The sequence below is a fragment of the Corapipo altera genome, unplaced genomic scaffold, assembly GCF_003945725.1.
Source record: "Corapipo altera isolate COAL_440 unplaced genomic scaffold, ASM394572v1 180, whole genome shotgun sequence".
In the NCBI taxonomy this organism is placed as follows: domain Eukaryota; kingdom Metazoa; phylum Chordata; class Aves; order Passeriformes; family Pipridae; genus Corapipo; species Corapipo altera.
The window spans coordinates 879,210-905,072 of NW_020884915.1; the positions used below are offsets into that span (position 1 = coordinate 879,210).

Consider the following 25,863-nt stretch of genomic DNA (forward strand, 5'->3'; position numbering starts at 1 on the left):
GCTGTAGGGAGCACAACAAACATCCCACTGACCTGCTCCTCCTCCCTAAATGCTTTATTTATCATTCTTTCTTCCTGGCAAGTCTGGATTCCATTTATCACAGCACCGTGCAGGGGAATTTCTTTACTGTGCTGTCGATTGTGTCTTGCAGGGATTTCTTTATCCTGACTTAGTGTTGGGGGAAAAAAGAAGGGAAATAATGAAATGTTTCATTTCCTGATGTTTATCCTGTAGCTGGTCGTTCATCTCCTCATATCCCAAGGAAGTCCTGCAGGTCTCCCCTGGGAGGATGGTGAGGCCCTGGCAAAGGTTGCCCAGAGAAGCTGTGGAAGCATCCCTGGAAGTGTCCAAGGCCAGATTGGACAGGGCTTGGAGCAACCTGGGATAGTAGGAGTTGTCCCTACCCATGGCAGGGGCTTGAAACTCTCTAAGGTCCCCTTCAACACAAACCATTCTGGGATTCCATTGTTCTGTGTTGGTGAGAGTTATGTTTAATGCTGTGTTTTGGCACCTGGGATTGTAGAAACACAAATCGTAGAAGGGGTTTAAAGTGTGTTAACGAGTTTTTATGAGTGGAGGTTTCAGAAATTATCCATATTATTCCTAAATTCAGAGAAGTAGGGATGGGAACTGTTTGACAGCCCATGAACAGTTAGTGAAATGAAGGGTCAGTAAATCTAGCAGCTTGGATTGTGCTTGGGAAATGCATTCTTCCCAGAGTCTGCCTTAAAGTAAGGGTATGTCTGTACTGACAGGTCAGTTTGGAAATGGTGGCTTTTAAATAGAACATGGAACTTCTAATGGGACACCTGAACTTACAGCTGAGAGGAGAGGATGTTGTGTGGGCCTTGCATGGGATTCTCAGTTTCTGAAAAATGGTTTTGTGCATAATTAATGGGAAATTAATACTCCAGGTTTGACCTTAAATTTGGCAACAGCCATGAATTCTCCAGGACTGAGTAGCCTGGTTTAATTAGCACAGTTCTAGCAGCAAACCTGGGTTACTGATTTACCACAAATAAGGTACATGAGCACATTACTGATTTTCTGCTTTGGACCCTGTCTGAGCAGACTATGGTTCCCTGGATAAAGCTGCAGTTTTAAATTATTGGCAAAATCATTTCCCATGGATAGAGTGGAACACAAAGAGTTTGTGAAGAGTAACAGTAGAAATCAGAGGCGTGTTCTTTAAAATAAGAAAACTGGTCTTGCTGTAATATGCTCTGAAGGCATTAATTTATCTATGTAAATTCTTATTTTGAGGGCCATGTTTTATTTCATTAGTTTCAAATTTCTGGCAATGCTTATTGTCTGAGAATTAGTGGGCAGGCTAGAGCAGGAAGTGAGCTGAAGACAAACCTTCTTGTTTTAACCATGCCAGTGGCTGTAGAGGGAAGTGTTTAGCAGGAGATTAATAATAGTCATTAAAGTTGGAAAAGCTCTCTAAGGTCTCCATGTCCAACCCTCAGTGCAGCATCACCATGTTCACCACCAGCCCACGGCCTCGAGTGCTGAAAGAAATGTTCTGTGAAATACAGTTGGGAAACAAGCTGAGTTTTTTAAAGGCATATTTTTTTTACAGGTTAAAAATGGGTATCCTTATGGTTTGCACACAGGTTCTGGTTCCAGGCTGGATGCCCACGTTGGTCCCTTGATGCCAACTCAAGTCACCCGTGTCACCGCGGTGTCTGCGCCGGCTGTGACGTTCATGGCCACCAACCTCATGGACCAGGCACTGACAGGTGGGTTGTGTTTCCTTGTCCTGGAATGATGGCTGAAGCACAGGTTGTGGATTTGTGTCCTCCCAACCAGCCTGAGCTTCCTCTGCTATACAGGGATGGGCACCCTCAATGAGTCTCCTCCAATTTAATGACATTTGCTTTAGTTAATTAGGGGTGTGTGTACTCGGTGTGTTTTGGATCCTGTTTTCTCACTCCAGCTATTGGCTGTAGCTTTGAATTTGATGACATAAAAGGCAGATCTCTGACACATCTTGGGCTTTCCCTGTCCTGCACTGGTTTTCACAGCCCTGCAGTGACAATGTGCTTGTCTTTGGGGTAGTTGCTCCACAAGGCCTTGTTGGCCAAACCCTCCGAGGGCTCTTTGTGCTACGCCGCGCGATAAACCAGGTTTATTTATTGCCATTTAAACGTGTGTATGTTGTGAGAGAAGGGGCAGTGCTGTTTCCAAAGGCTAGAGGAAGTCTCATGGCTTTGTTCAGATTTGTGTACACTCAAATCACCATCAGATTTTGCCAGGAAACTGGGAACATCATCCCTAACAACGGGACATTGCTCTCGCAGTGCTGCGGTGTGAAGGCAGGAGCTCTGTTACTGCAGGGGAGATGCTGCAATGGGGTTGAAGTGGTGATTCCTCTACCTGAGCTGGGGCCACGCAGCTACAGAGGGGGATCCAGCCACCCTTGCTACCTTTGTGGCACTGCAGGGCTGTGAGTCCACCTTCCCAGCCCTGCTCCATGGAAAAAAATGAGTGTTTATCAGGAATTACTCTAGGGATCAGTTCAGGAGTAATTTATCTGATCCTTCAGCCTTAAAAATTAGACTCTGTTGTCCAAAGAGGTTGTAACTCCCCATCCCTGGAAGTGTCCAAGGCCAGGTTGGGCAGGGCTTGGAGCAACCTGGGCTAGTGGAAGGTGTTCCTGCCCATGGCAGGAGGTGGGACTGGATGGGTTTTGAGGTCCCTCCCAACCCAAACCACTCTGTGATTTTATGATTTTCAGGGCAGTGACAAATAGCACTTCTTGGGCAGTGCTGGCTCTGTGCCTGGAAAATGCAACCATGCAATGAGTTTGTCCTTGAACTCTGCACCAACAAAGAATTTATCCTTGTTATTGTACTGTTTCCATTACAAATCTCCAGAACAATAAAGGGGAGGGTGAGAAGTGATTGCTGGAGGATGGAGAAAAGCTCAGCTCAAGTAGACTTGTTCTAAGAGGGGAAAGGAGTGCTTGGAGGGCACAGCAAAACTGGTGAGAGCAGCAAACAGACACCAGTGACAGTGGAAAATACTGTGTGCAGGCAGGAGCTGGAGAGGGATCTGTCCCTGAAACTGTGGTGATGGGGTGAAGTGCCATTGGGAGCAGGGCATGGATCCGGCTAGTGTAGCCAGCACTGAAACCCCACACTGGGATTGAGTAAGAACCAGCAGAGGAGGAGCTGGGAAACAGTCAGAGAGGGTTTTTAGGCCCGTCTCAAAAACCAGAGCAATAGGGTTATGAGGAGAGACACAACCAACCTGTGGAGATGCTGGGGGATGATAACACCCAGAGTGTTCACATATGTGAATTTAAGTAAATCCAATTCTCAGAAGCATTTGGAATCAGAACTTTAAAACTTCTTTTGAGATTAATGGTGGTTTGGCCTCTACACACTTTTGCAAAACAAATTTTTATTATGTCTTGTCCACAGCTCCTCGTGCCATGAATCAACCTTCCCTCTTCCCCTCCCTCTCTAATTCTGCTTTTAATCAGCTGTTTATGATCACACACTGACATCCTCTGTGATTTACCCAAGGTAGTTTTGCTGCTTCACCTTTCCTTTTCACACTGTGAATTATTCATGTCTCTGTACCTGCCGTGGAGCAGGAGAAGCCTCTTTGATCAGGTATTTCATCCTCTGTCTGCAGCCCATCCTTGGGCAGCGGCGCAGCAAAGGGATGATGATCACACCGTTGGGTTTAGGGGCAAAAAAAGGGGTTGGAAAGATGTTGTGGTGCCTGAATTGTCAGGCTGCAATTTAGTTTATGCACTTAAGTAAAAAAGGAGAGGAAAAAAAGATTATTTAATGAGAAATGAGTAAAGCTGAGCAAAGACATTACCAAGTTGGCAGTGGAGGGCGAACACAGGCTGTGCTGGATGTTATTCCCCCATGTGGGCAGAGGAGGGGAGATCTATAATGATGGAAAACGTCCTAACAGGGACCTGCTTGGTGTCCTCCATGGGAAGCACAGAGGGTTTGTGGGGCAGTGGATGGACCACCCTCCTCCACCTCTGTGCTGCTTGGGAGCTTGGGATCCCCCCATGGCACAACCCACGGGGTTGGTGCTCCTGTCCTGAGCCCACTGGGGATTCCTGAGCTTGATAAGGGAGGCACAAGCTCGGATTATGTTTCTCTTTACATTATACTTAGGAAAAACATTCAGTGTTCAACTGTAGACATAAAACTAAATGACTCCTGCAGTGCACAGGGACTGTCAGGACTTTCCTTTGTTATTTTATTTTCCTTTTTTGTTTTTTATTCGCATCCTCTTTTCTATGTGCTGACTGTCCCAAATGTTGTGTTTCCCACGTGAATGCCTAAGGAGCTGCCTGCTGCAGAAGCTCACCCACGTGTGCAGCAAAAGCAGCAGCACCCAAGTCTGTCCCTGGGGCTCTGGGGATGCTGTGAGGTAGCTTTTCAGAGCTGCAAAAAAGAGATGGAAAAAGAGATTGAAGAAGAGATTGAACAAGAGATTGCCTCGGGCGTTTGCAGTGTCTCCTCCAGGAAGGTGTGTGAGGTTCAAAGAGGACTGAGAGTGGCTGTTGGTGTGGGAGAGCTGCCCACACCAGCCCCTCCCTGCTCTGGGCTTCATCCTCAGCTTCATTTACTGACGAGCAGGGCAGGGGAGGCAGAGACAAAAGCAGTTACACTGTATTGTACCTTCCTGCGCATCAAACCAGAGCTCCTGGAGCGTGTTTAGGGTCTCTCTCCTATTTCAGTTTGCTTAAATCTCCCAATTGACACTCACATATTTCCTGTGAGGATGGTGAGGCCCTGGCACAGGTTGCCCAGAGAAGCTGTGGCTGCTCCATCCCTGGAAGTGTCCAAGGCCAGGTTGGACAGGTGCCCATGTTATCCCTCCAGTGTCCCAGAACTTATAGAGCACACTCCTGGGATGTCCTTCCCCTTTCCAGAGGCCAGGCAGGAGAAGGCAGAGGTGGACATTGACTGGGTGTGACTTCACTGTGTTCAAAGACCAGTGTTCCTGGTAAAGCTTTGATTCCTGATTACCAGGTAGTGAGGGAAGGAAGATGAATTTAGAGCCCTCTTTGATATGTATTAGCTGCTCCCTACTTCTGGCTCCTTTAATGTGGAAATTAATTGATCTGGTTTGTAAATGTTCTTTTTCTCTACCCATAAAAACTGAGTAAGTCATCTTCTGAGTAAAATGACATGGATTTAATTTTTATTATTCTGAAATATTCCAAGTGAAGCAGAGTTACATATGTGTTTTAAGAGGACGAGAAGAAAAAAAGCCCTCCACAATTAAGAAAATAACGTATTTCTTAATATGTCTTACTGCAAAACCTCCTTTTTTTTCTGATGATTGGGTCTGTGTCTCACACCTGCTGCCTTTTTGCCTTTCCCTGGGGTCCCTTAAGGCCTCTCTGTTCTGGAGATATTTCGTAGCAGCAGAAACTTCTGGTGTTTAGGATTTCAGGATGGAGACAGAAGTCTGGAAAGGAGAGGAAAATGTTCTTGTACTGCTTCCAGTGGAAATGCAATCCAGCACTTGTTGGTAGTTCCTATGGAGGTTATCCCAGAGCACAGGAAGATCACAGCAGGATCTCTGGGCTGGGAGGAGAGGGGGTGGCCAGCCCCAAATCCCACAGGGGAGAGGGCTACTGTTCCCGGGGGGGGGCGTGGTCCCCATGGAGAAGAGGATCATAGAATCAGGGAATTATTTCTGTTGGAAAAACCATCTGAGATTGAGTCCAACTGTTAACCAAACACCACCAAGCCTCCCACTAAGCCATGTCTCTCAGGATATCCCACGAGAAAAGATTGTGGGTTCAGGGAGAGCAGGACACAAAGCTCAATGCAATAAAAACCTCTTTCTAAGGTCTGTGAATGATTCCCATTAAAAGGTGGTATTTGGAAGGTATGTGAGTGAATAAAGAGCCGAGTGAGAAGGAAGAGGTAGAGAGAGGGGACTCAGAGCTGTAGGGGGTGGTTTGGTTTCTGTTTACTAGTTTTGGCTTGTTGCAAGTTTATTTGATGTTAAAAAAAAATGCTTTCTCCCCACAGATCATGGCAAAGAATCAAGCAGATCCTCCTGCCCCCCGACTCTGATCCTGCACACGGACAGGAAGAATGTCCCTGTGGACAGCGATGGCAACAAGGTCTGTGCTGGAGCTTCTTAAAAACTTCTTTAAACCATTGAACTGCACAGATTGGAGTCAGGGTGTGGGGTTCTGCTGGTGACACACAATCATTTCCTGCAGCTGATTTTAAAGAGCCATAGACTTAATTTACCTTGATGTTTAGTAGGAACTCTGTCACTGAGTGTCAGAGTGTTAGGGAAGGGACCTTTGCAGCTGGCTTGCTCCCTATGAAATCCCAGAATGGTTTGTGTTGGAAGGGACCTTAAAGGTCATCTTGTTCCACCCCCTGCCATGGGCAGAGGAGATGCCTTCCACTACATCAGGTTGCTCCAAGCCCCATCCAACCTGGCCTAAGACACTTCCAGAGATTGGGCAGCCACAGCTTCTCTGGGCAACCTGTGCCAGGGCCTCACCACCCTCACAGCCAGCAATTCCTTCTCCATATCCCATCTAACCCTGCCCTGTGGCAGTGGGAAGCCATTCCCCCTTGTCCTGTCCCTCCATCCCTTGTCCCAAGTCCCTCTCTAGCTCTCCTGGAGCCCCTTTATGCACTGGAAGGGGCTCTCAGGTCTCCTTGGAGCCTTCTCTTCTCCAGGTGAACACCCCCAGCTCTCCTATCCTGACTCCAGAGCAGAGGGGCTCCAGCCCTTGGAGCATCCATGTGGCCTCCTCTGGACTCACTCTAGCAGCTCCAAATATTTTTGTGCCATTTTATGGGGGCAAGAGTGCAACTGGGTCCCCTCCACCCCCTGTTGTTTTGCCTTTTGGAAGTCAGGAAGCAGGACCAGTATGACAGCCATGAGGAGCTGGGCCCTTCAGGGCACCTGCTGCTCCCTGGGCTCATTCCTTTCTCGTTAGTGCCATACACAGAGTAATACCTGCTCTCCCAAAGGAGTCATTGGCATGGACAGGAGCGCTTTGGCTGCTTTTTCATTTATACTGCTGGAAGTGGGGTGACATTTTTATCATTCCCGTTTATCTGGGCTATTCCCAAGGCAGCTGGTTGTTCATAAAGCCACTCATGGGATAATGGCCCTAAGGGGAATCCACTCCAGGTTAAAGGGGTGATTTGTACAGCCATAACAGTACAAATAAAGCACGGGCTTTATTTGTTAACTCATCTCTGTCTGCCTTTCCAGGGTCATTCCTTTAAACTGGTGGCTGAGGGTAACAGCACAGCCAACGGCAACAAGCCCGTGGCCTCCACCCCTGTGCCGGGATCACCATGGTGAGCAGGGGGGTTCAAACTGATAGAGGCTGTTCCTCAGTGCCATTCCCTTCCCAAAAGTGTGTTAGTGGGAAAGACAAAACTCCCATGGGCTGTCTTTCTGATTGAAGCCACAGCTGGGTTTGTACAATCACTTTGGTGGGATGTCTTACCTGTGGTGCACAGCGTGTGTGTCAGATTATTTTAATACTCTGCAGTGGTGGAGCACTTTTCCAATTTGGACTCTTTTACCCAGACCAGACCATTTTTTAACCAGCTTTATTCCCTGCTTTTAATAACAATTAAGCAGCAGAGCTTCTAATTATAAGATTTGTTCCTTCCAGATATTTATGCTTCAGAGACACCAGCATTTTCCTCCTGTCAGTGTGTGTGTGTGTGTCAGTGTTTGTTAGTTCTCATTGTGATTCAGAAAGTGCTGGCTTGAGATGGAAATTCTGTTTGTTTATTTACATATAAATTTAGGGAAGTACAGCTCCTGGATTTTGAATGTCTATTAAGGATGGTGCAATACTTATTTTCATATTGTCTTGGACGATTCCAAATGACTGTCAGGACAAAGAGCTGAACTGCTGCCATGAATCTCTTACCTAGCCAAGCCATAAGACTGCACTTGGTCACGTCTGTCAGATCTGAAACAGCCCTAAAAAATCAACCTCAAGCTTTGGGGCAGTGCTGGAGTGGTGGTGGGGACCTGTCCAGTTGGGGGGACCTGTCCAGAGCAGGTGGGAGCTGGCTGGGATGACATTGAGGATGCTGTGGGGATGTCCCAGGAATGCTTTTGGGATGCCATGGGGATGGCCCAGGAGTGCTGTGATTACACCTCCTTGCACCAGCACAGCGGAAAAGGCTCCCACGGCCACCTGCCAGCAGCAAGCAGAGCCCTGGCCTGTGGCGTCAAGGTTATGGCTCCCCTGTCCCATGGCTGGGGCTCCTGCCACTGGCTGCTCTCAGCCATGGCTTTGGATCAGGAAATCTCCTTTCTCATGCTGTGGGCACACAGTGAGCTCTCTGCTTGGTTCTTTCTCCCTTCTGGGATAGGATTTCCCCTACTGCTTCTGGGAAGGGGGCTCTTTCAACCGTTTCTGTGATACTGTGTTGGCAAGGAGAGAGTTGACATTGGGGTGGGCTGGCAGGGCACGGGCAGAGGGCAGTCACAGGGGGTGTCACTGGGCACAGCAGAGGGGCAGAGGGCAGTCACAGGGGGTGTCACTGGGCACAGCAGATGGGCAGAGGGCAGTCCCAGGGGGTGTCACCAGGCATGGCAATGCAGATGCAATACCCAGCTGGGGGGAATGTTTTGCTGGTGGATGTGTCTGACCTGGTCTAAACCCGGTTTGTCTCCTGGCACAGGTGTGTGGTGTGGACTGGAGATGACAGGGTGTTCTTCTTCAACCCCTCCATGCAGCTCTCGGTGTGGGAGAAGCCACTGGACCTGCGGCACCGCGGGGACATCAACCGGCTGCTCGAGGACCCCCCGCACAAGCGCAAGCTGGAGGCTGCTCCAGGTAATTCATTCCGGGATTATTGGCCTCTAAACTCCAATGTCCAGGGAAGCCTGGGCGCTGAACGTGCTTGGTGGAGGTTTGGTAGCCATAGTTAGAGCGAGTTTCCTTTGGAGATTCCACGTGAAGTATTGCAGGAAAATTGCTGTTTGTTGCAGAATCCTTGTTTTCACTGGAATGCTGAGCTGGGGACTGGGTGTTCTCGTTACTGGCAGGGAAGGAGCAGGTGGCTCCTTACATGAGATGAATCTTTGAGGTATAAAATATATCTCAGAAGACTCTGTCTGTATGTTTTATTGTCCTGAGTTCCAAGATGTACATTAGGAGAGCATTACCAACACATCACTCAGCTGCTGTACAAGGCAGATACTCCAGAGCTAATGATTATCCAACTGAGTTGTAGAGGGGGGAAAATCCCAGGAGTAAATCTCTGAGTGCTAAAAGGTTTGGTGGAAAGGTGGGTGCTTCCATCTAACCATGGCTCTGCCAGGCACCTTCTGATCAACCTGGATTCCTGAAGGGAGGGTTTTCCCATCTGGACTTCCCCATCCCATGCTCCAGCTTCTTTTCTGCTCTCCATACCTTATTTGCTCAGTCCAGGTGTTGTCATACTGGTGCCAGTCCAGGAGCAGCCCAGTGTGCCAGCCTCTACTTGCTGTTTCTATAGTGGCTCTATAGCTTGTTCCACCACATTTCTCTCCAAAGATTATGTTTCACCAGTTTAATGGACTCCCTGTTCCTGGGAGCAGTTCCTTCCTGTGGCAGTGCTCCTTTTATGTACTGAGGCTTCATGTTGGCTTTGCTGGGAGCAGGGTCCATAAGACCTGCCCTTACGGGCGAGGCACTGAGTCATGGCAGTCACTGGAAATGCTCTTGGTCGTGATTAGCTGCTTGGAATTCCTGAATGTTCTGTTTTTCGTGGAGAAAAAATAGTCATTATCCTTCAGTTGCTGCTTGTTCTTTAGTGGTGAGGTCTAGAAAGATGGAGGGGGGAAAAGTGAGACTTTAGTTATTGTTTTTAAGTGTAGTTTTTATAAAGGTGGATGGCACTGCCAGTCTGATAAGGGGACCTGCCTCGTCCCCTCAGCCTAGCGGGGCTGGGTGTTGGCTTTGAACCAGAGGCACAGGTCCCAGTTAACCCCTGTGTCTGCAGGGGATAAAAAGGAGTGATAACCAGGATTTGTGTCAGCAGTATGAGCAGGAAAACAGCCACAGAGGCTGTTTGCTGTTGGCGTGTCCTTATCAAAAAAGGCTGTAATTACATTTTTCAATATCAATTTCAATCCGCAGATGCCTGTATATATATTTATGTACGTTTTGTGTATGACTTGAAGAACTTCAGCAGTTACTCTTTGGAATTACAGCTAAAATTCGTTCTTCAGGAGAAAAAGATAGCATATGCTTTTTATTACAGCTCAGTTAATTCCTGACAAAGGGGAATGATGACCAGAGAAAAACTGAGGTCATTGTTCGTGGTCTATATCATCATTCATGTTCTGTAATTAATTAACAGGAGGGTCTGAAGTCATGGTTGGTACATCCCACCTCAAAACTCTGTTTTCTGCTGTGTGTTCCATCCTTTTTATTTATTATCTCTATGTCCCACGAAGACTTGACTCATGCACCATTTTTTTAATGGCCATGACTTTCATTGTTGCTAATTGTCCTAATATTCCTTGATATAATTGGGCCTTACTTGGTGTTTGAGCAAGGCAGGTTATAATTAGTATATATTGGATGCTGAGGTGAAAGGGATTATTTGTTCCCACTTCTCTTAGTTTGTAATCTGGAGTAAGTAAATAACACAAATGAGCTGTGTGTTCCCAACAATGGTTCCCAAATTTATTGAGCTGAGTGGCTGCTGCTGAGCTTTAATGAGAATCTTCAAATCAAAGGCATGGAAAACAAGTTGTCAAGTGAAGTTGTTCATGGAGTGCTCTGGGTTATCTCTGCTGAAAGCTCAAGTGCATTTGTAATTTGGGCATAAATGAAAAATTACTCATTTATCAATTATTCCACCTCCCCCAAGTGTTTGTTCTCAGGAGATTGAGGGATGTGGCTCTTCACTAATGGTGCCCATCAGGCCATCCCATGGGATTGGAGAGGAGGGGCAGCTCCTCCCATGCCCCAGAGCAAATGGACCTGTTTTTATCTCCTCCTCTTCCTTAACTCCTCCTATGATTTGTCTGGATGTTCAGGCTGAGGAAGCGTTTTCAGCTAATTGGAAGAAAATGGACATTATAGAATCATGGAATCACAGGATGGCCTGGGTTGGAAGACACCTTAACGCTCATCCAGTCCCACCCCCTGCCACGGGCAGGGACACCTTCCACTAGATCAGGTTTCTCCAAACCCTGTCCAACCTGGCCTTGCATATAGTTGGTAGAATCCACCAGTGATGGTTCCATTTACTCAATTCCCACAAATATTTTGGACCCTTTCACATTCAGACAAAAATCTGAAGCCTGTCCCTATCACAGGGGAACTCCTGGGCTGACAGACAACTCCAAAACTGCAAATCAGAGCTTTGCATGGGAGCAATGGATCGACAAGGACCTTGTAAATGCTGTTTCCTCTTTGTGCTGGAAAATGAACCAGAATTCCTGACAAGGCTGGGATTAGCTGAGTGATTTAATTAATCAGCACTAAGCTCAATATACCAACAGACTGAGGCAGTGCTCTGCTTTGTGATTCCATGGAAAGATCCCTGTCAAGAGATGTTCTTCCTTGAAGCTTTACATCAGTTACTGCATTTTGTGTCTGGTTGCCTCTTCCCTGCGCAGTGGGTTTGTAACTCACAGAGGTCCAGGGGCGTGATGTGATTCAGTGGATTTCTGAGTGAGAGCACAGACACCATTTGTCATGTTTTCCTGAGTTTTCCATTGCACTGAGGTATCAGTGATACACTGGCTGGAATTGTGTCCCATTTACCCACAGCGCTGTGCCCCTGGCAGTCAGTCATGTGGCAAAGTGAAAAGGGTTTGGTCTGTCCTTGCTCTCTGGGGGAACCTGAGGTGTGATAGGAAGGGTCAGACGGAAGCAAACTCTGAAGCTGGGATGTTTTGTGTCAGAGTTCCTTTACCTGAAGGCTCTGTGGTAGCTAAGATTGGGTTTTATTACCCGGTTCACAGATTTTTCATGGTAAAACTTTAAGATGATACCTCCTTTTAAGAGAGCTGTGAGAGATTTTGTCATAAAATGATTTAAAACTTGAGTTCTTCTTGAAGTAGCTGGAGAAATTCACATAATTTATCATCACCAGAGGGTTTCTCTTGTCCTGTGGAAATATGGAATGTGAAAGGCTCTGCTGCCTTGGTTGGACTCTCCCCACTTGTTTTACTAAAAGAACATCCCATGAGGGTTCAGAGTGTTTGACCTTCCCACAACATCTGTCCTTGAGCCACCTCTGGAAGGGCTCCCGTGGCAGGTGCCAAGTGCAGGGGGGAGGATTTTCCTTTTCTTTCATGCAATCACAGAATTACTGAGGTTGGAAAAGCCCTCTGAGACCAGTGAGTCCAACCATTCCCCCAGCACTGCCAAGGCCATCACTGACTCATGTCCCTAAATTTGGTAGGAACAGAATTGTGCTTGCCCAGTCACCCAACTCTCCTGGAAAGCACCAACAAATAGTCTCATTTCATATTCTTACCCTCAGAGTTAAATTAACACTACTACTGCCTTTGCAGGTTGTCCAACTCCTGATAAATAGCTCTATAATATCTCTGGAATGTGGTTACATTCCACATTCTGAGATCACAGGTTGGTTTTCCTATTTCTTCGTATTCTTAAGTGGGTTTTAATTCTTCTCTCAAGGAAGAATTTACTGAGAAGGGGTAATTTATGACTTAATAATTTTATGTTTATTTAAAACATTATTCCATTTATTTATGTTGTCATAGTGCTAATTTATTGTCAGGAGTGTTGAGATCAATCTCTCCTTATTTTGGAATTCCATCCCTTTCTCCTTATTATCCTTTAGGATTTTAAGTAGAGTGTCCTTTTGCACCTACCATGTTTTTCCTCATCATGGGGTCCCTGCTCCTGATCTCTCCCTGCCGCAAAGTCACAGCTGCTCTTTGCTTTTTATTGTTCCTTTGAGCACTGAATTTAAATAGAAAGTAACATTTGCTGAAAGAACACAAATAAACATTTAATTTCCTTCAAATAGGGAACCAAAGGGAGCTAAGAGCAAGATTCTTAAACTGAAACTAGAAATAAATGACCAAATTTCTGTTCCCTTCACTGGTACAAAGACTGGGGCCATTTTCCAGAAGAAGTCTTGGAGTTCTGTTGGTTTCAGTGAGCTCAGGTTTTACCATTTCATTTATTCAAACCTTTTCTCTCCATAACCTCAGTTCGATTTTATATTTGCCTTTAATTTATTTTTTCATAGTTTCCTAAAGAGCAAGACAAGTTCATTACCAGGCTAATCCAAAAGGGCTGAATTTGGTGGTTCTGATATTCCCAAGGGAACCCCTTGCAGTTTGATATTTGTATTTCTCAACCAATGTGTTTGGGATGAAAGAGTCACAGCACAAACCATGCACTGGGTGGTTGTGGCTCCTGGTGTTCTGTCTCCTGGAATTTGGATGAAAACTGCAGCTTATTTGGATGAAAAGAAAATATTTCAGAAGTAAACGTGTTTTATGACTGAAAATCCAACCTCTGGGTCCTTCAAGGACGAGTGTCCAGGTCAGTCCAGGGGAGTGATGTTGCCTTGGGAGTTATTCCCAACATCAGGAGTGTGGAGGTTGTTGGTATCTCCACAGCCTTGCCACACTGGTGCTTGTATTCCTGGGAAAACAGGGGTGTATTTGCTCATATTTGAAAGAAAAATGGGCTAAGGGGGGAGTTCCCTCTAGTGAATCCCTCAGGCTGCCAGCAGGGAAATCATTTTGCAGGAATGTCTTTGCAGTTGCATTTTTAAGGGAAGGGAGGAGGGAGGATCAGGTGAAACAATAACAAGATTGAAACCAATAATGTCATGAATGAAAAATGAGTGATTTTGCTGAATGAATGAAAATGGTCAGTTTATTGCTGTCCCTTTCCTTTGGTTGAAGCAATTCTGGGGATCTGATAAAATATGTAGTATATTTTTAAACGCTCTGAGCAGCAAAGACAAGGAGTGAAAGCTCAATTGGAGGAATTTGTATTCCCATTTCTCTGGTTCCAGTCTAATAATGATTTCTCTATTTTTAGCAGACAAGTGTGTTAGTTCTTGCCCAGGGGATGAAAATGATGATCTCAACATCAAAACTAAGAGAAATAAGTAAGTTCTAAAGTTTGCTTGTCTGTATGTAATGATGGGAAGGGAATGTTTGGTATGAAGGAGGGCAAAGAAAACACAGGTTTTTCTGTGTAGATAACTGCACCACTAAATTATAGGAGTCATTTTGTGGGTATCCAGTCCTCATCAGACTCTAGGTCTCTCTGTAATCTCTGTTTCCCATGGACACCATCCATTTTTGTCTGAGTAGCTTTTCCTTTAAAATGGTTAAACAAAAGACTGCAAGGATATTTCAAGTTATTTCAAAGACATTGAATAAAATCTTTGTCTCTACTGAAGTGAAGCAGAGTTTTTTCCCCTGGTCTTAGGTTTCCAGGCTCAGAAGTAGCCTGCGGTGTTGCTGTTATTGACCTTTATTACCATTTGTGCTTCAAATTCTCATGAAATAACAATTGAAGAAGCAATTTTGAGACATTCAGGCTTCCAAGATCCATGGCCTGTGTCCTTCTGAGCAGGCAGTCATGGAGTTTGATGTGCAGATTGTTGTATATTTGCTAAATTAAATTTTTTTATTGTCTTTTTTTGGCATGAGAAAAAAAATCAGTGTGATTCACAGCATCATTTTCGTATGTGTAACGGCTGAAGGACAGAGGAGCCTTCCTGGTGTTTGGCTGGGGGAGCAATGGGATGTACTTCCCTCAGTTTTGGCTGGACAAAGCTCTTTGTGTGTAGTAGAAATTGGATTGGGCCTTTCATGGGTGATGTCACCAAATGAAATTTGCTATTTTGATGCCACACTCGTTGTCGTTCTGTGAAGGGCACCAGTGTGGTCCCTCTCAGCTCACTGGTGATGCTGCACCATTTTGGGATGAATGTCAAGTGGAATGTAATTGTTTGCAGAAGGATAATGGGCCAGAGCTCAAGTTACACAATGATCAAATTCCTCTGATTGGAAGTAAACCAAATTGCTCTCTTGTTGAAATTTCAAACTAAGTAATATCCCGTAGTGGTGAAAGTTGCATCAATAGAAAATGCAGTCATGTTTAGTAGGAGGCTAAAAATCAAATCACCTTCCTTGAATTACCCTCACTTGAACCTTGTGATCATTTAAGGATTCCTGGTCTTTCCAGAAAGAGCCTGAATTTGTGCTGAACTTAATCATAGAGTCATAGAACTGTTTGGGTTGGAAGGGACCTTAAAGCTCATCCAGTCCCACTCCCTGCCCTGGGCAGGGACACCTTCCACTAGCCCAGGTTGCTCCAAGCCCTGTCCAGCCTGGCCTAAGACACTTCCAGAGATGGGGCAGCCACAGCTTCTCTGGGCAACCTGTGCCAGGGCCTCCCCACCCCCACAGCCAAGAATTCCTTCTCCATATCCCATCTAACCCTGCCCTCTGGCAGTGGGAAGCCATTCCCCCTTGTCCTGCCCCTCCATCCCTTGTCCCAAGTCCCTCTCCAGCTCTCCTGGAGCCCCTTTATGCACTGGAAGGGGCTTGAAGGTCTCCTTGGAGCCTTCTGTTCTCCAGGTGAACACCCCCAGCTCTCCCAGCCTGGCTCCAGAGCAGAGGGGCTCCAGCCCTTGGAGCATCTCTGTGGTCTCCTCTAGACTTGCTCCAGCAGCTCCACATCCTTGGGGGTCCTTTGGGGATCCCAGGGCTGGATGCTCCAGGAGGGGATATTTATCCTGTGTGAAACAGCTCAGCTCCAATCATGACACTGGTTATGTTGGGCTGCACCTGCGGGACCATCACTCTCAGGGTGCTGTGACTTTACGGTTTAAACTTGAAGGTCCTGGAGGTCTTTTCCAACTGTAATGCTTCTGTGATTCCATGATGAACTGTCCCTCCCGGCAGAGAGCCCCATGGTGCTGCCCACCTGCTTTGTCCAGGGATATTGTGGGCAAAGGCACTCAGACAATGTGGGATGTGATTTCTCAGGAACACCTATTTATTCCAATTAGATGCAATCTTGGAAAAGGCTGCCAGAATAAACACAGACCCTCTGGCAGGGTTTGTGAACTTGTGGTGTTCCTGAATTACTTCCCTTAGGAATGAGCTCCTGGGGTGCACAGGAACATAAAATAAAGATGAGCATTAACTGTCAAGTTCCAGGCCACAAAAATAGAGGGGGAAAAAGAATAAACCAAGATGAGTCTTTTTGGTCCTTCAAAGTCCGTACTCCTTGACAAAGTTTATTTAAAGCTGTCACTTTGCTGTAGCTGGAATTATCGTGTAATGTTTGGCTGCTGAGTCCCTCTGATGTCCCTGATGGACCATCCTTCCTCATAAGGAGCTGCCAGAGGTCCCTCACAGGTCCCCCAAAGCCCAGGGTTTAATAACCAGCTGCAGGCTGGGGGAACTTCTCATCCATCAGCGTCCGCTCCCGGTGGCTCCCGGATCCTCAAGGATGTCTTGGGAAGGATTAAAATCCCCTCCCAGGCTCACAATTGCTGAACTCTTTTCTGTCTTACCTTGTTAAAGAACAGAAGATTCCCAAGCTGCTGGCCTGGAGAGGGCTGGAGTGGAGGAGAGGAATGAGGAGACATCTGCCCCCCAGATCACCCCTCCCCTGGAGGAGCGAATCACCCACTTCCGAGACATGCTGCTGGAGAGGGGGGTAAGGAACTGCTCCATTCCTGACATCCCATCTCTCAACCAGGGCATCAGCCACGGTGATGTAGGAGTCATTTCATGACTATGGTTCAGCAGCCGAGTGGAGAATTGGTGAGAGGGAGTTTCTGTCCATGACCATGTTGGTTTGGGACACTTTCTGTGCCTTTTCTCCCACTGCCAAACACTGCCATGCAGAACTGAAGCCCTTCCCAAAGAAATTCCTGGAGACAGACCCACAGATAACCAGGAGCAGCAGCTCTTCCAGCACAGAGCAGTGGCTCAGCAGATCATGGGGACTGTGGCCATGCACCATCCCAAAGAGCAAATGATGTGTCTTGTACATCACCTGGAAGGCTTGTCCTGGAAAGGGCTTTGCTTTTTTTAGTGTTCATCACCACAAATTCCAGTGATTCCAGCAGACTGAAGCCAAGTTCACTTACTGCCCATCCAAAATGATAGAATCATGGAATACAGACTGGTTTGGGTGGGAAGGGAACATACAGTCCCACGCCTGCCATGAGCAGGGACACCTTCTACTATCCCAGATTTTTCCAAGCCCTGTCCAACCTGGCCTTGGACACTTCCAGGGGTGGGGCAGCCACAGCTTCTCTGGGTAACCTGTGCCAGGGCCTCACCACCCTCTCAACCCAGAATTCCTTCTCCGTATCCTATCTAACCCTGCCCTCTGGCAGTATAAAGCCATTAATGCTTATCCAGATCCCTAGAAAAGGGTGTTCTGGAGATGTTCCAGCTGAGGCTGAGCTGCAGGAACATGGGATGCTCAGGGATGAACAGGGACAAGGAAGGTTTATAATGAGCAGTGTGTACAGTTTTTCTCCCTCCCTCTAACACTCTGCAATCTGTGTTCTCTAAAGATAACTCAATATGTGTTCTATAAAGATAATGTCATTTCTGTAACAAAATAAAACCCAAGGTGTCTGTTGTTAGGCAGTAAAGCCTATAAAATTTATCCCTGGTAATCAGCAGCTTTAAAGGTGCATAATTAGAGCTTCAGCAGCTCAGCAGTAAATTATCTCCACGCCAGCCCTGCTTTATTAATGCATTTTGTTATTTATGCATAAAAATGCAGAAGGGCCATAAATGAACCCTGGTCGAGACTTCTGTTGGCACAGTTTAAGCTGGGGGTTAATAAGTCAGTATTTGGAAGTATTAGGGATGTTCTAAGGTATAGGATCCTCAAGTGTTTCTGTGTAAGAGTCAGATTTGCTCATAAAACTAAGAAATTTGGGAATTTTACTGTTTTGCTTTGCTATGATTTAAAAATGTGGAGATAAGGGGGGATTTGGCTTTTGCCCTGAGCGATTTTTAAATGTCCAGATGAGACCTGGGTCAGCACCAGCTGTTTGGCATCACTTGAGACACAGGGAGGGCATTAGTGCTGCTTTAATCTGATTATTTAATGACCATCTCCTGCCATTTTCTCCTCATGTTGTTGTTTCTCAAGGAATTACTTGATAGCATTACAAAGAGCTGAACCAGATGGAGTTTGCCAGGGTAGTTCTGCATCTTCCTACATAAATTATGTCAACAGAAGAATATTTATTGTAACATTTCAAAAATAGACGGAATTTTTGGTGCTGTTCCAAGACAAAGGCGCTATTTATTCTGAAGTCTGGGGCAAGTTTTTCTGTGTAAAAAATGTAATCTCTGATACACTCTTGGAAGTTTAAAAGTTTACACAAAATCCTGAGAAAATTTAAGCTTCTTTCTGACTCCCTCCCAGCCCCAGCCTCAAAATATTTATGTTCTACAGCATTCCTAGGAAAGCCTTCTCCTTACTGGGATTCTGGCAGCAAAACAAGGCTTTTCAAAGGGATTCCACACGGTATTTTTTCCTCAAGATTTTACCTTCCTAGTACTGGGGAGAAAGCGGCGGTTGGGTTGTCCTAAACCCCACCTTCCCATCTCAAAGTCTGAGTTTAACTGGCTTTCAGTTTGAAATGGGTTTTGTGCTGGGAACAAAGCCAATGTCCAAGAGAGTATGAAAGACACCCTGAAAAGGGGATTTCTGCTGCTGAGCCTTTTGAAGGGGGGACTCCCAAATCTCAGGGTATGGTGGCCACAGGGAGGGGACCTCAGGAAAGGAGATGTTGGGAGGAGATGGCCTTGAATCCCTAAAAGGAGCTTGAACTTTGAATATTCCAATCTCTGACCACTCTTAAGAGGAAAATAAGTCCGTTTAAACCCATTTTGCTTCATCAAACCTTTCCTGTTCGAGTGTTAATTACTCTATTTAATTATACTTCACATACTTAATTTTGTTAAAAGAGTTTACTCTGCTTTGTAATTAGATGGAGTGATTAGAATATTTTATGTTCCTCCAGATTGTTCTGTAGCAAGTAATTCCCAGTGATGTAGTAATTCCCAGTGTAGTAAATAATACCCAAGGTCCTGAAATAGTGGAAGATGTCCCTGCCCATGGCAGTGGGTGGAACTGGGTGAGCTTTAAGGCCCTTCCAACCCAAACCATTCCATGATTCCATGACTTTGTGAAGATGGAAGAACCTCTGTGGGATATGATCTCCTCATCTCCTGTAGCTGCAGGGATGTGGTGCTTTGAAGATGTTCATTGGTGGTTCCTCAGTCTGTGCCTCAGTTGGGTCATAATTTCAGCTTTGGAGTTAAAGCTGAGATAATTCCTTCAATGGAATTGATTTTTCTGTTGCTCAATCAGGATCATAAAATGGAATTTTCCTTTCTGCTACAGATTCTTTCCACCAAAAATGTGGAAGGAGCATCTCCCAGCTCCTCATTGAGATATCCTACAGAAAATCAATGGTGTGGGGGTGACCAGAGCATTGCAAAATCATTAAAATTCCCCTTCCAGCTGCTCTGACATGTCCTCCCGAGGGCTCATTAGCTCCTCTTTGGCTTTACCTTGGAACATTTGCTTCTTCCACATCCTATTAAAATTCCTTAGTGCAACTCTTGGTGTGCTTTGCAGGTTTCAGCATTTTCTACATGGGAGAAGGAATTACACAAAATAGTGTTTGACCCCCGGTACCTCCTGCTGAACTCAGAGGAGCGGAAACAGGTGAGTGTTTCCCTGGCTTGACTCCTGATTGGCCTCAAACATCACCCAAATTAACTGGAATACCAGAGGAATTACCTTGGGAGGGTAAAAATTGCATAAAATTAATATTTCTTTGTGGAAACTCCTGGTTTAGGCTCAGCTTGCTGGGATATGATGCTCCTCAGGCATAGATTGCGATTGTTGGGGTGTCCTGCACAGGGCCTAGAGTTGGACTGGATGGTCCTTGTAGGTCCCTTCCAACTTAGGATATTCCATGTTTTAAAGTGTTGTCTCCTTGCAGAAGGAAGTGGTACAGGGAGGTTTGAACACAAGGCAAGCTCTGGTCTCTTGGGTTGTAGGAACAACTCCTGAGCCTGGGAAACTGGGCTGGAAAGAAGGAAATGGCCATAAGGCAACGTTCCTACCTTGAATTATTTAAATATTGAAGAGAGACTGCTTCATTTTTATTTTTTAGTACATTTTCTAGGAGTTTGGCAGGATTTACTGCTGGATTTGACAATAACTGGGCACAGCCCTGTGTTGTGCTGGTGCCTGTATGAAGGGTTGGGTTTTCCTGGTGATGCAAAGGGACGTGGATGTTTAGCTTCCTTGATAGTGTGGGTGTTATTTATCACAGGGGATCCAAAAGTCTGCAGGTTAGTCTAAAAAATTTAGGAGAGATGCAAGGATGTTGCAGAGAAGGTGAGGACTTCTGTCCTGTAGTTATTCCTCTTCCTTAGAAGTCTTTTATCATCCTGGAAAAGGAAGAATTTGGAATATGGAATTGTCCATTTTTTAAATGAACACGATGGAAAAATGGACTTATTCCTATTCCATATTGTCCCCTGGTTCTCCAGAGAGCTTCCTGTAGATATTTACTGAGGGACTGGGCACATCCATCTTCATTTACTGCCTTGGTGACTGTGGCCTCTAGAGCAACTGTTGCAGGCTTTGAGGATGATGGAAATTCAGTGAGAGGGGAAAAGTGGCTCAAAATGAAAGGGAGGAGGGAGGGAAGGATAGAATAAGGGAGAGAGGAGGTAAAGGGATGAAGGAAGGAAGGAAAGGAAAGGAAAGCAAAACCAGTGTTACCTGTTAGTTCTATTTTTTCCATCTTTACTGAACTTACTCAATTGCGTTTAGATTTCCTTGAGGTTCTTTTTAGTAATTCTTTCATAGCCATCTTTTAATGTTTACTTTTCTAGTGCTACTCCTTCCCTTTTCCACATTCCTCCTAAATCCCACCTGTAGTTTGGTTACTTCAGCTTTCCTGGGATGTAGATTTGCACCTGAGCATCCTCATGCTGGGGAGGGAGCTTGTGGTGGTATCATGGATTTCATGTTTAATGTGTGTCATTTGTGGTGAGAAAGATGTTGACTATGGAAAACTCAGGGAATTCTGAGGAGCAGCTCCTTTTGTTGAACAGCTTAGTGTGTTACAGTGTTTAGAACATGAAACCAGCCAGGGTTTGGGGATTAAAAATGGGATTAAAGTAGTTAACATACAGAATTGCTGTTTGGTATATAGACATTTTCAGGAATTCCAACCAGCTGGGAATGATGCAAGATTCAAACTGAAGGCCTGCAGGCAGTTGGACAATGGACAAAACTAATGCTGGAGGCATGAAAATGCAAGCAAGGCACTGGAGTTGGGAGATTCTGATTTATGTTGCATTTGATGTTTGGATGGAGATGTTCTCTCTCCAAACTGTGCCTTTTCCCAGCTCCTTCCTTTGTGGGAATGCACCGTCAGTGCTGCAGGAACCTCAGGCAGATAAGAACTGCAGTCCCTGGGCTTGGCAGCTCTTGGGCCAGGCCGCAGCACAACAAAGGCTTCTCTAATAACTCTGTGTCTTCTTCCCTTTCTTGGCAAGATCTTTGAGCAGTTTGTCAAGACCCGGATCAGAGAGGAGTACAAAGAGAAGAAAAACAAACTGTTGTTGGCCAAAGAAGAGTTCAAAAAGCTTCTTGAAGAATCCAAGTTGTCACCAAGGTGGGCATTGCCTTAGGAAGGCTTGGGGAGATGAGATTTCTCATTTAGGCTGAGTTTATCAGCCCAGAGTGCTGGAACCCTGAGCTTAACTCTTCATAACAAGCTCTTCCAATGCTGTGCTGATGTTTCTTCCCTAATATTTTATCATATTTCCTTAAATTATTGGGAGAGGGAACATTCCCTCTCTCTCCTTCTCATTCAGAATGTGTAATATTTTGCATAACGTGTGTATTTTATATTTATGTATATGCTTTGATTGTAGAACACACACATACATATTAATCACGTAAAATCGGTCCCTGAATGTTAAATCTCATTTATATTACACATACAGGTGGAACTAGTCATAGACTGTATTTAGGTTTGGTTTTTGATGGAAGAGAAATATAATTTAACAAATTTGCTGTTAATGCCATGTCATTAAATTAGTGAAAAGTGTCCCTACCCATGGCAGGGGGTTGGAACAAGATATAAAAATAAAGTGCCCAATGTGTAATTTGGTTTTTTACATTGTTTTTCAAGTGATGGATCCAAACCTAGCAAATGTATAGCAAATGCAGTGCTCAGGGCAGTGCTTATTTATTTGTAAATTATATGAAAATAAGTGTTTATATATTATAAATATATAGTTGGAAGCAATAAATTAATGTTTTCTCTACTAAAATATGCAAGTATTTAATTATACAGCACAACATGCCAAGACATGTAGATACAAACAGCACGTGAGGCTGGATGGAGATAATAATAATTATTATTATTATTATAAGAAGGATTTTGCAACAAAACTGGGAATATTCTGGGGGTAATGTAGCGCTTAAAAGCTGGTTCCAGCAATGATATTTCCAACCTGCAAGGGAAAAACTGTCCTGGCCTACAGGACAGGGAACATTTAGCCTGTGAATGGTTTTGACAGAGCAGGAAGGACACTTGTTTCCCTGCAATAGTCTCTGGTTTCATTTAGGTACACAATGAGATAAATAAAACACAAATCTTTCCTATAAAAAGGAAACATCACGTTGGGAGTGCAGCCTGAAAGGAAATTAAGGGAGAAAATGCTGCTAGGAGAGTGTAATGTAAAATATCCAGTATGAAATAAAAAATCCCCTGTCACTGGTTTGTGAATGACATGTTAGTGATTCAGCAATGTCCATAGTGCCAACTATCACCCTATTTTTCCATAAAAAGTGGACCTTAGCCATTGCAGGGAGGTCTGTGTGTCCAAAGGTTCCGTGGTTCTGGCATTGTCCTGCTTTCCTTCACCATTATATTCCTGCCAGATATTCCCAGAACACTCCTCATTTCTGATGTCTGTGTGAACAACTGAGATGCAGGTCAAAGAGCCTGAGAGTGGCTTGGCCAAGTCCCAGCTCTAAAATGTCTCTGTTTCCCGCAGGACAACATTTAAGGAATTTGCAGAGAAACACGGCCGAGACCAGAGGTTCCGCCTCGTCCAGAAGAAGAAGGACCAGGAGCACTTTTTCAATCAGTTCATACTTATTCTTAAAAAGAGGGACAAAGAAAACAGGATAAGGCTACGGAAAATGAGATAAGAACTCCTGAAACTGGCAATAAAGAGACGAGTGAGCCGAGGTTGTGACTGCGGGGAGGAACTTGAAGGAGAAGGAGTTCAGGGTTCAATGTTCAACAGCACGACAGCGAGTGGGTTTCCCAGGGAAAAACTTGCTCTAAATGGAGTTTCTTGACCATCTCTGGGATTTGTGAAGGCTGTTCTGCAGGAATCTAAAGGATATTTTGTTCTCAAAGAATTAATGTTTCATATTGAAGCTCTCTTTTGTACAACATCCAGAGTTTGATGCATTTCTAATTGCCATGATATGTCAATCCCTTAATTGTTTTAATTATGCAAATTACTTGTAATATACACAAATTATGAATCCAGTGCAGGTTTATAATTAAGCAGAAGCAGATGCCATCCATAACCATCCCAAGGTATTTTCATCATTTAGGGGAATTATCTCAAGCGACCTTTTGGCAACTTTCTGCATTCCAGTGTGTGGATGTCTGGTGGTCACAGGAATCCATTCCCCGCTGCTCATATGTCTCTGTCCAGTCCTCTGAGTAGTAGTAATCAGATATTAATTGTTAATATTGGTGAAGAGTGTGAAAATCTTGGCATATGTCCCATAGGAAAACTCTCTCAGAACTTCCCACCCCCTGTGACCGGTGCTCCAAGTGGGTGAGAGCGACACTTCTCCCTCAACGTCCCCAAACCCAAGTTTTGTAAAGCCATCCCAGTCTGGGTTCTGTTACTGTCTGTGAAAAGTCTGCATGAGATTTTTCTCATCATATTTGTATAAATAAATATTTAACTTTTTTAATTAATAAGTATGTTAAGCCAATTTTTAGAGGGGTTTAAGTTTCAGGACTGTTTGAATAGTTTATTTGCCAGAGCTCAAGGAGTGTTTGGTGGGATTGTTGGGGCTGTGTGGGGCCAGAAACTAGATTGGATGATCCTTGTGGGTCCCTTCCAACTCAGGATATTCTGTGTTTCTCGGAAATAATGGGTAAAATCTTGTGGTTTTCACTGTAGAGATGGAAAACCGGAGGAGTGGGAGGAGCCCCCTCATGATTCATGTGCAAATTCCACTGGGATCCATCAGAGTTCTGAGGATATTGGGAGCAAAAGAGTCACTCTGGCTACACAGATAGGATTCATGGCTGGGTTAAACCAGCACAGCCCTGCTGGACATCAGGGTATCTCTGCCTTTGTGCTGCTTCAAAGGCACTCTCTCTGTGATCATCACTTTCTTCTCAGTTGACCCAGTCCATAGATTTTTGCTTGCTTGAAGTGAGGGTGATGTTTTCTCCAACTAACAGGATTTATTCTTTACGTGTGTGCTACATATTTTTATAATTAAGGAGATATAGGGTATTTTCTAATGCCTTGGAAAATTGAACTCTGAATAATTCAAAGAGTGCCAGGACAAGGGGGAATGGCTTCCCACTGCCAGGGGGCAGGGTTAGGTGGGATATTGAGAAGAAATGTTTGTCCAGGTCCTGATTTCCTCGCTTCCCGTTGGAGTCTCCAGTTGTTCTGTGTTTCCCTTTGCTTGCTCCATGATTTCCCATCTGTGATGGATCTTCTGGATGTTCTTCTACCCAGGTAAGTGCCTTTGGGGGGTTTGGATATCTGCTCTTTTTCAATTTTGGAGTTGGAAAAGTTTGGAGCATTTAGTGGTTCCGACGGTCTCCAGTTCAACCAATGGCCCTGAAAACCTCCCAGGACACGTAGAGCAGATTTACTTATAGTTGGTTGGATCCTTGGGAAGGAGAATGAACTGGAGCTGAGCATAGGGTGCATTTCCAGAGGGAGCTCTGCTTTTGGCTTCCCCATGAACAAGACTCTAGAAATTAAGGATGTTGTAATTCAAACTAAATTAAGGTGGAAGGGGCTGCCAGAGGCTGGAGCTTGTGTTTTGGCTTCACATGCCAATAAAATCCTAATAATCACTTTGTTTGAATAACTCTGTTTGAAGAGCAATTTGTGTGTTTGCATCCTTAGCAGGATTATGTTTGGCTGAAAACAAGATACATAGGAGGAAAATTCAAAGGTGAAAATGTTGAGTTTTTTTCTTTAGGAAAGTGCAAAATACTCAGTAAATAAATTCTGAACAGTGTGGGAAATATGAAGATACACAAAGGATGGTTGTTGGGAGGTTCGGATGAGTTTTGGATGGGTTTTTTTCTCTGCTTTTTGGCCTCCTAACAAGGCTACAGATTTTTGGGTGAATGTTTAGTAGTTCAGCAACAGTTAAAGCCATTTTGTTTCTCTCTCATAAATACTTTGTGACTCTGCTTTTTTTAAACTTCTCCATATTTTGGTTTCTTTGCCTGGGTTTACTTTGGTAAATATTCCTTTCATCCCATTCCCCTGGGAGCAGGTTTTTGTATTGCTGTGATCATTGTTGGGAAAGCTAATCTCGAGCCTAAATGAAGAGAAGTCAGAGCAATGAAAACAAATGATGGCAACGTTCCCAGGAGACTTGGAATTGACTTTTCTGGATTCACAACGAGATGCTTTGGGTTTGCTTCTGTAAGCAATTCAACTTGATTTATCCCTCCAAGCACCAATGAAATCTCCATATATTGTATTTCTCCAGCCCTGGTGGAAATACCCAGAATTGGTGTCTCTCCACTTGCTTTT

General features: G+C 44.9%; 1 protein-coding gene across 1 annotated transcript in view; it reads left to right on the forward strand.

Annotated features, from left to right (window-relative positions):
• Positions 1-24,041, forward strand: part of TCERG1L (transcription elongation regulator 1 like) — a 58,007-nt gene extending 33,966 nt beyond the window's left edge. The window contains exons 5-13 of the mRNA XM_027655299.1: positions 1,617-1,742; positions 6,027-6,121; positions 7,243-7,331; positions 8,682-8,836; positions 14,033-14,102; positions 16,540-16,675; positions 19,637-19,726; positions 21,580-21,698; positions 23,092-24,041. Of these exons, the coding sequence (XP_027511100.1) occupies positions 1,617-1,742; positions 6,027-6,121; positions 7,243-7,331; positions 8,682-8,836; positions 14,033-14,102; positions 16,540-16,675; positions 19,637-19,726; positions 21,580-21,698; positions 23,092-23,248 (1,037 nt within the window). The 3' untranslated portion in view covers positions 23,249-24,041. The remainder of the gene's footprint in view (positions 1-1,616; positions 1,743-6,026; positions 6,122-7,242; positions 7,332-8,681; positions 8,837-14,032; positions 14,103-16,539; positions 16,676-19,636; positions 19,727-21,579; positions 21,699-23,091) is intronic.
• The last annotated feature ends 1,822 nt before the right edge of the window (positions 24,042-25,863 follow it).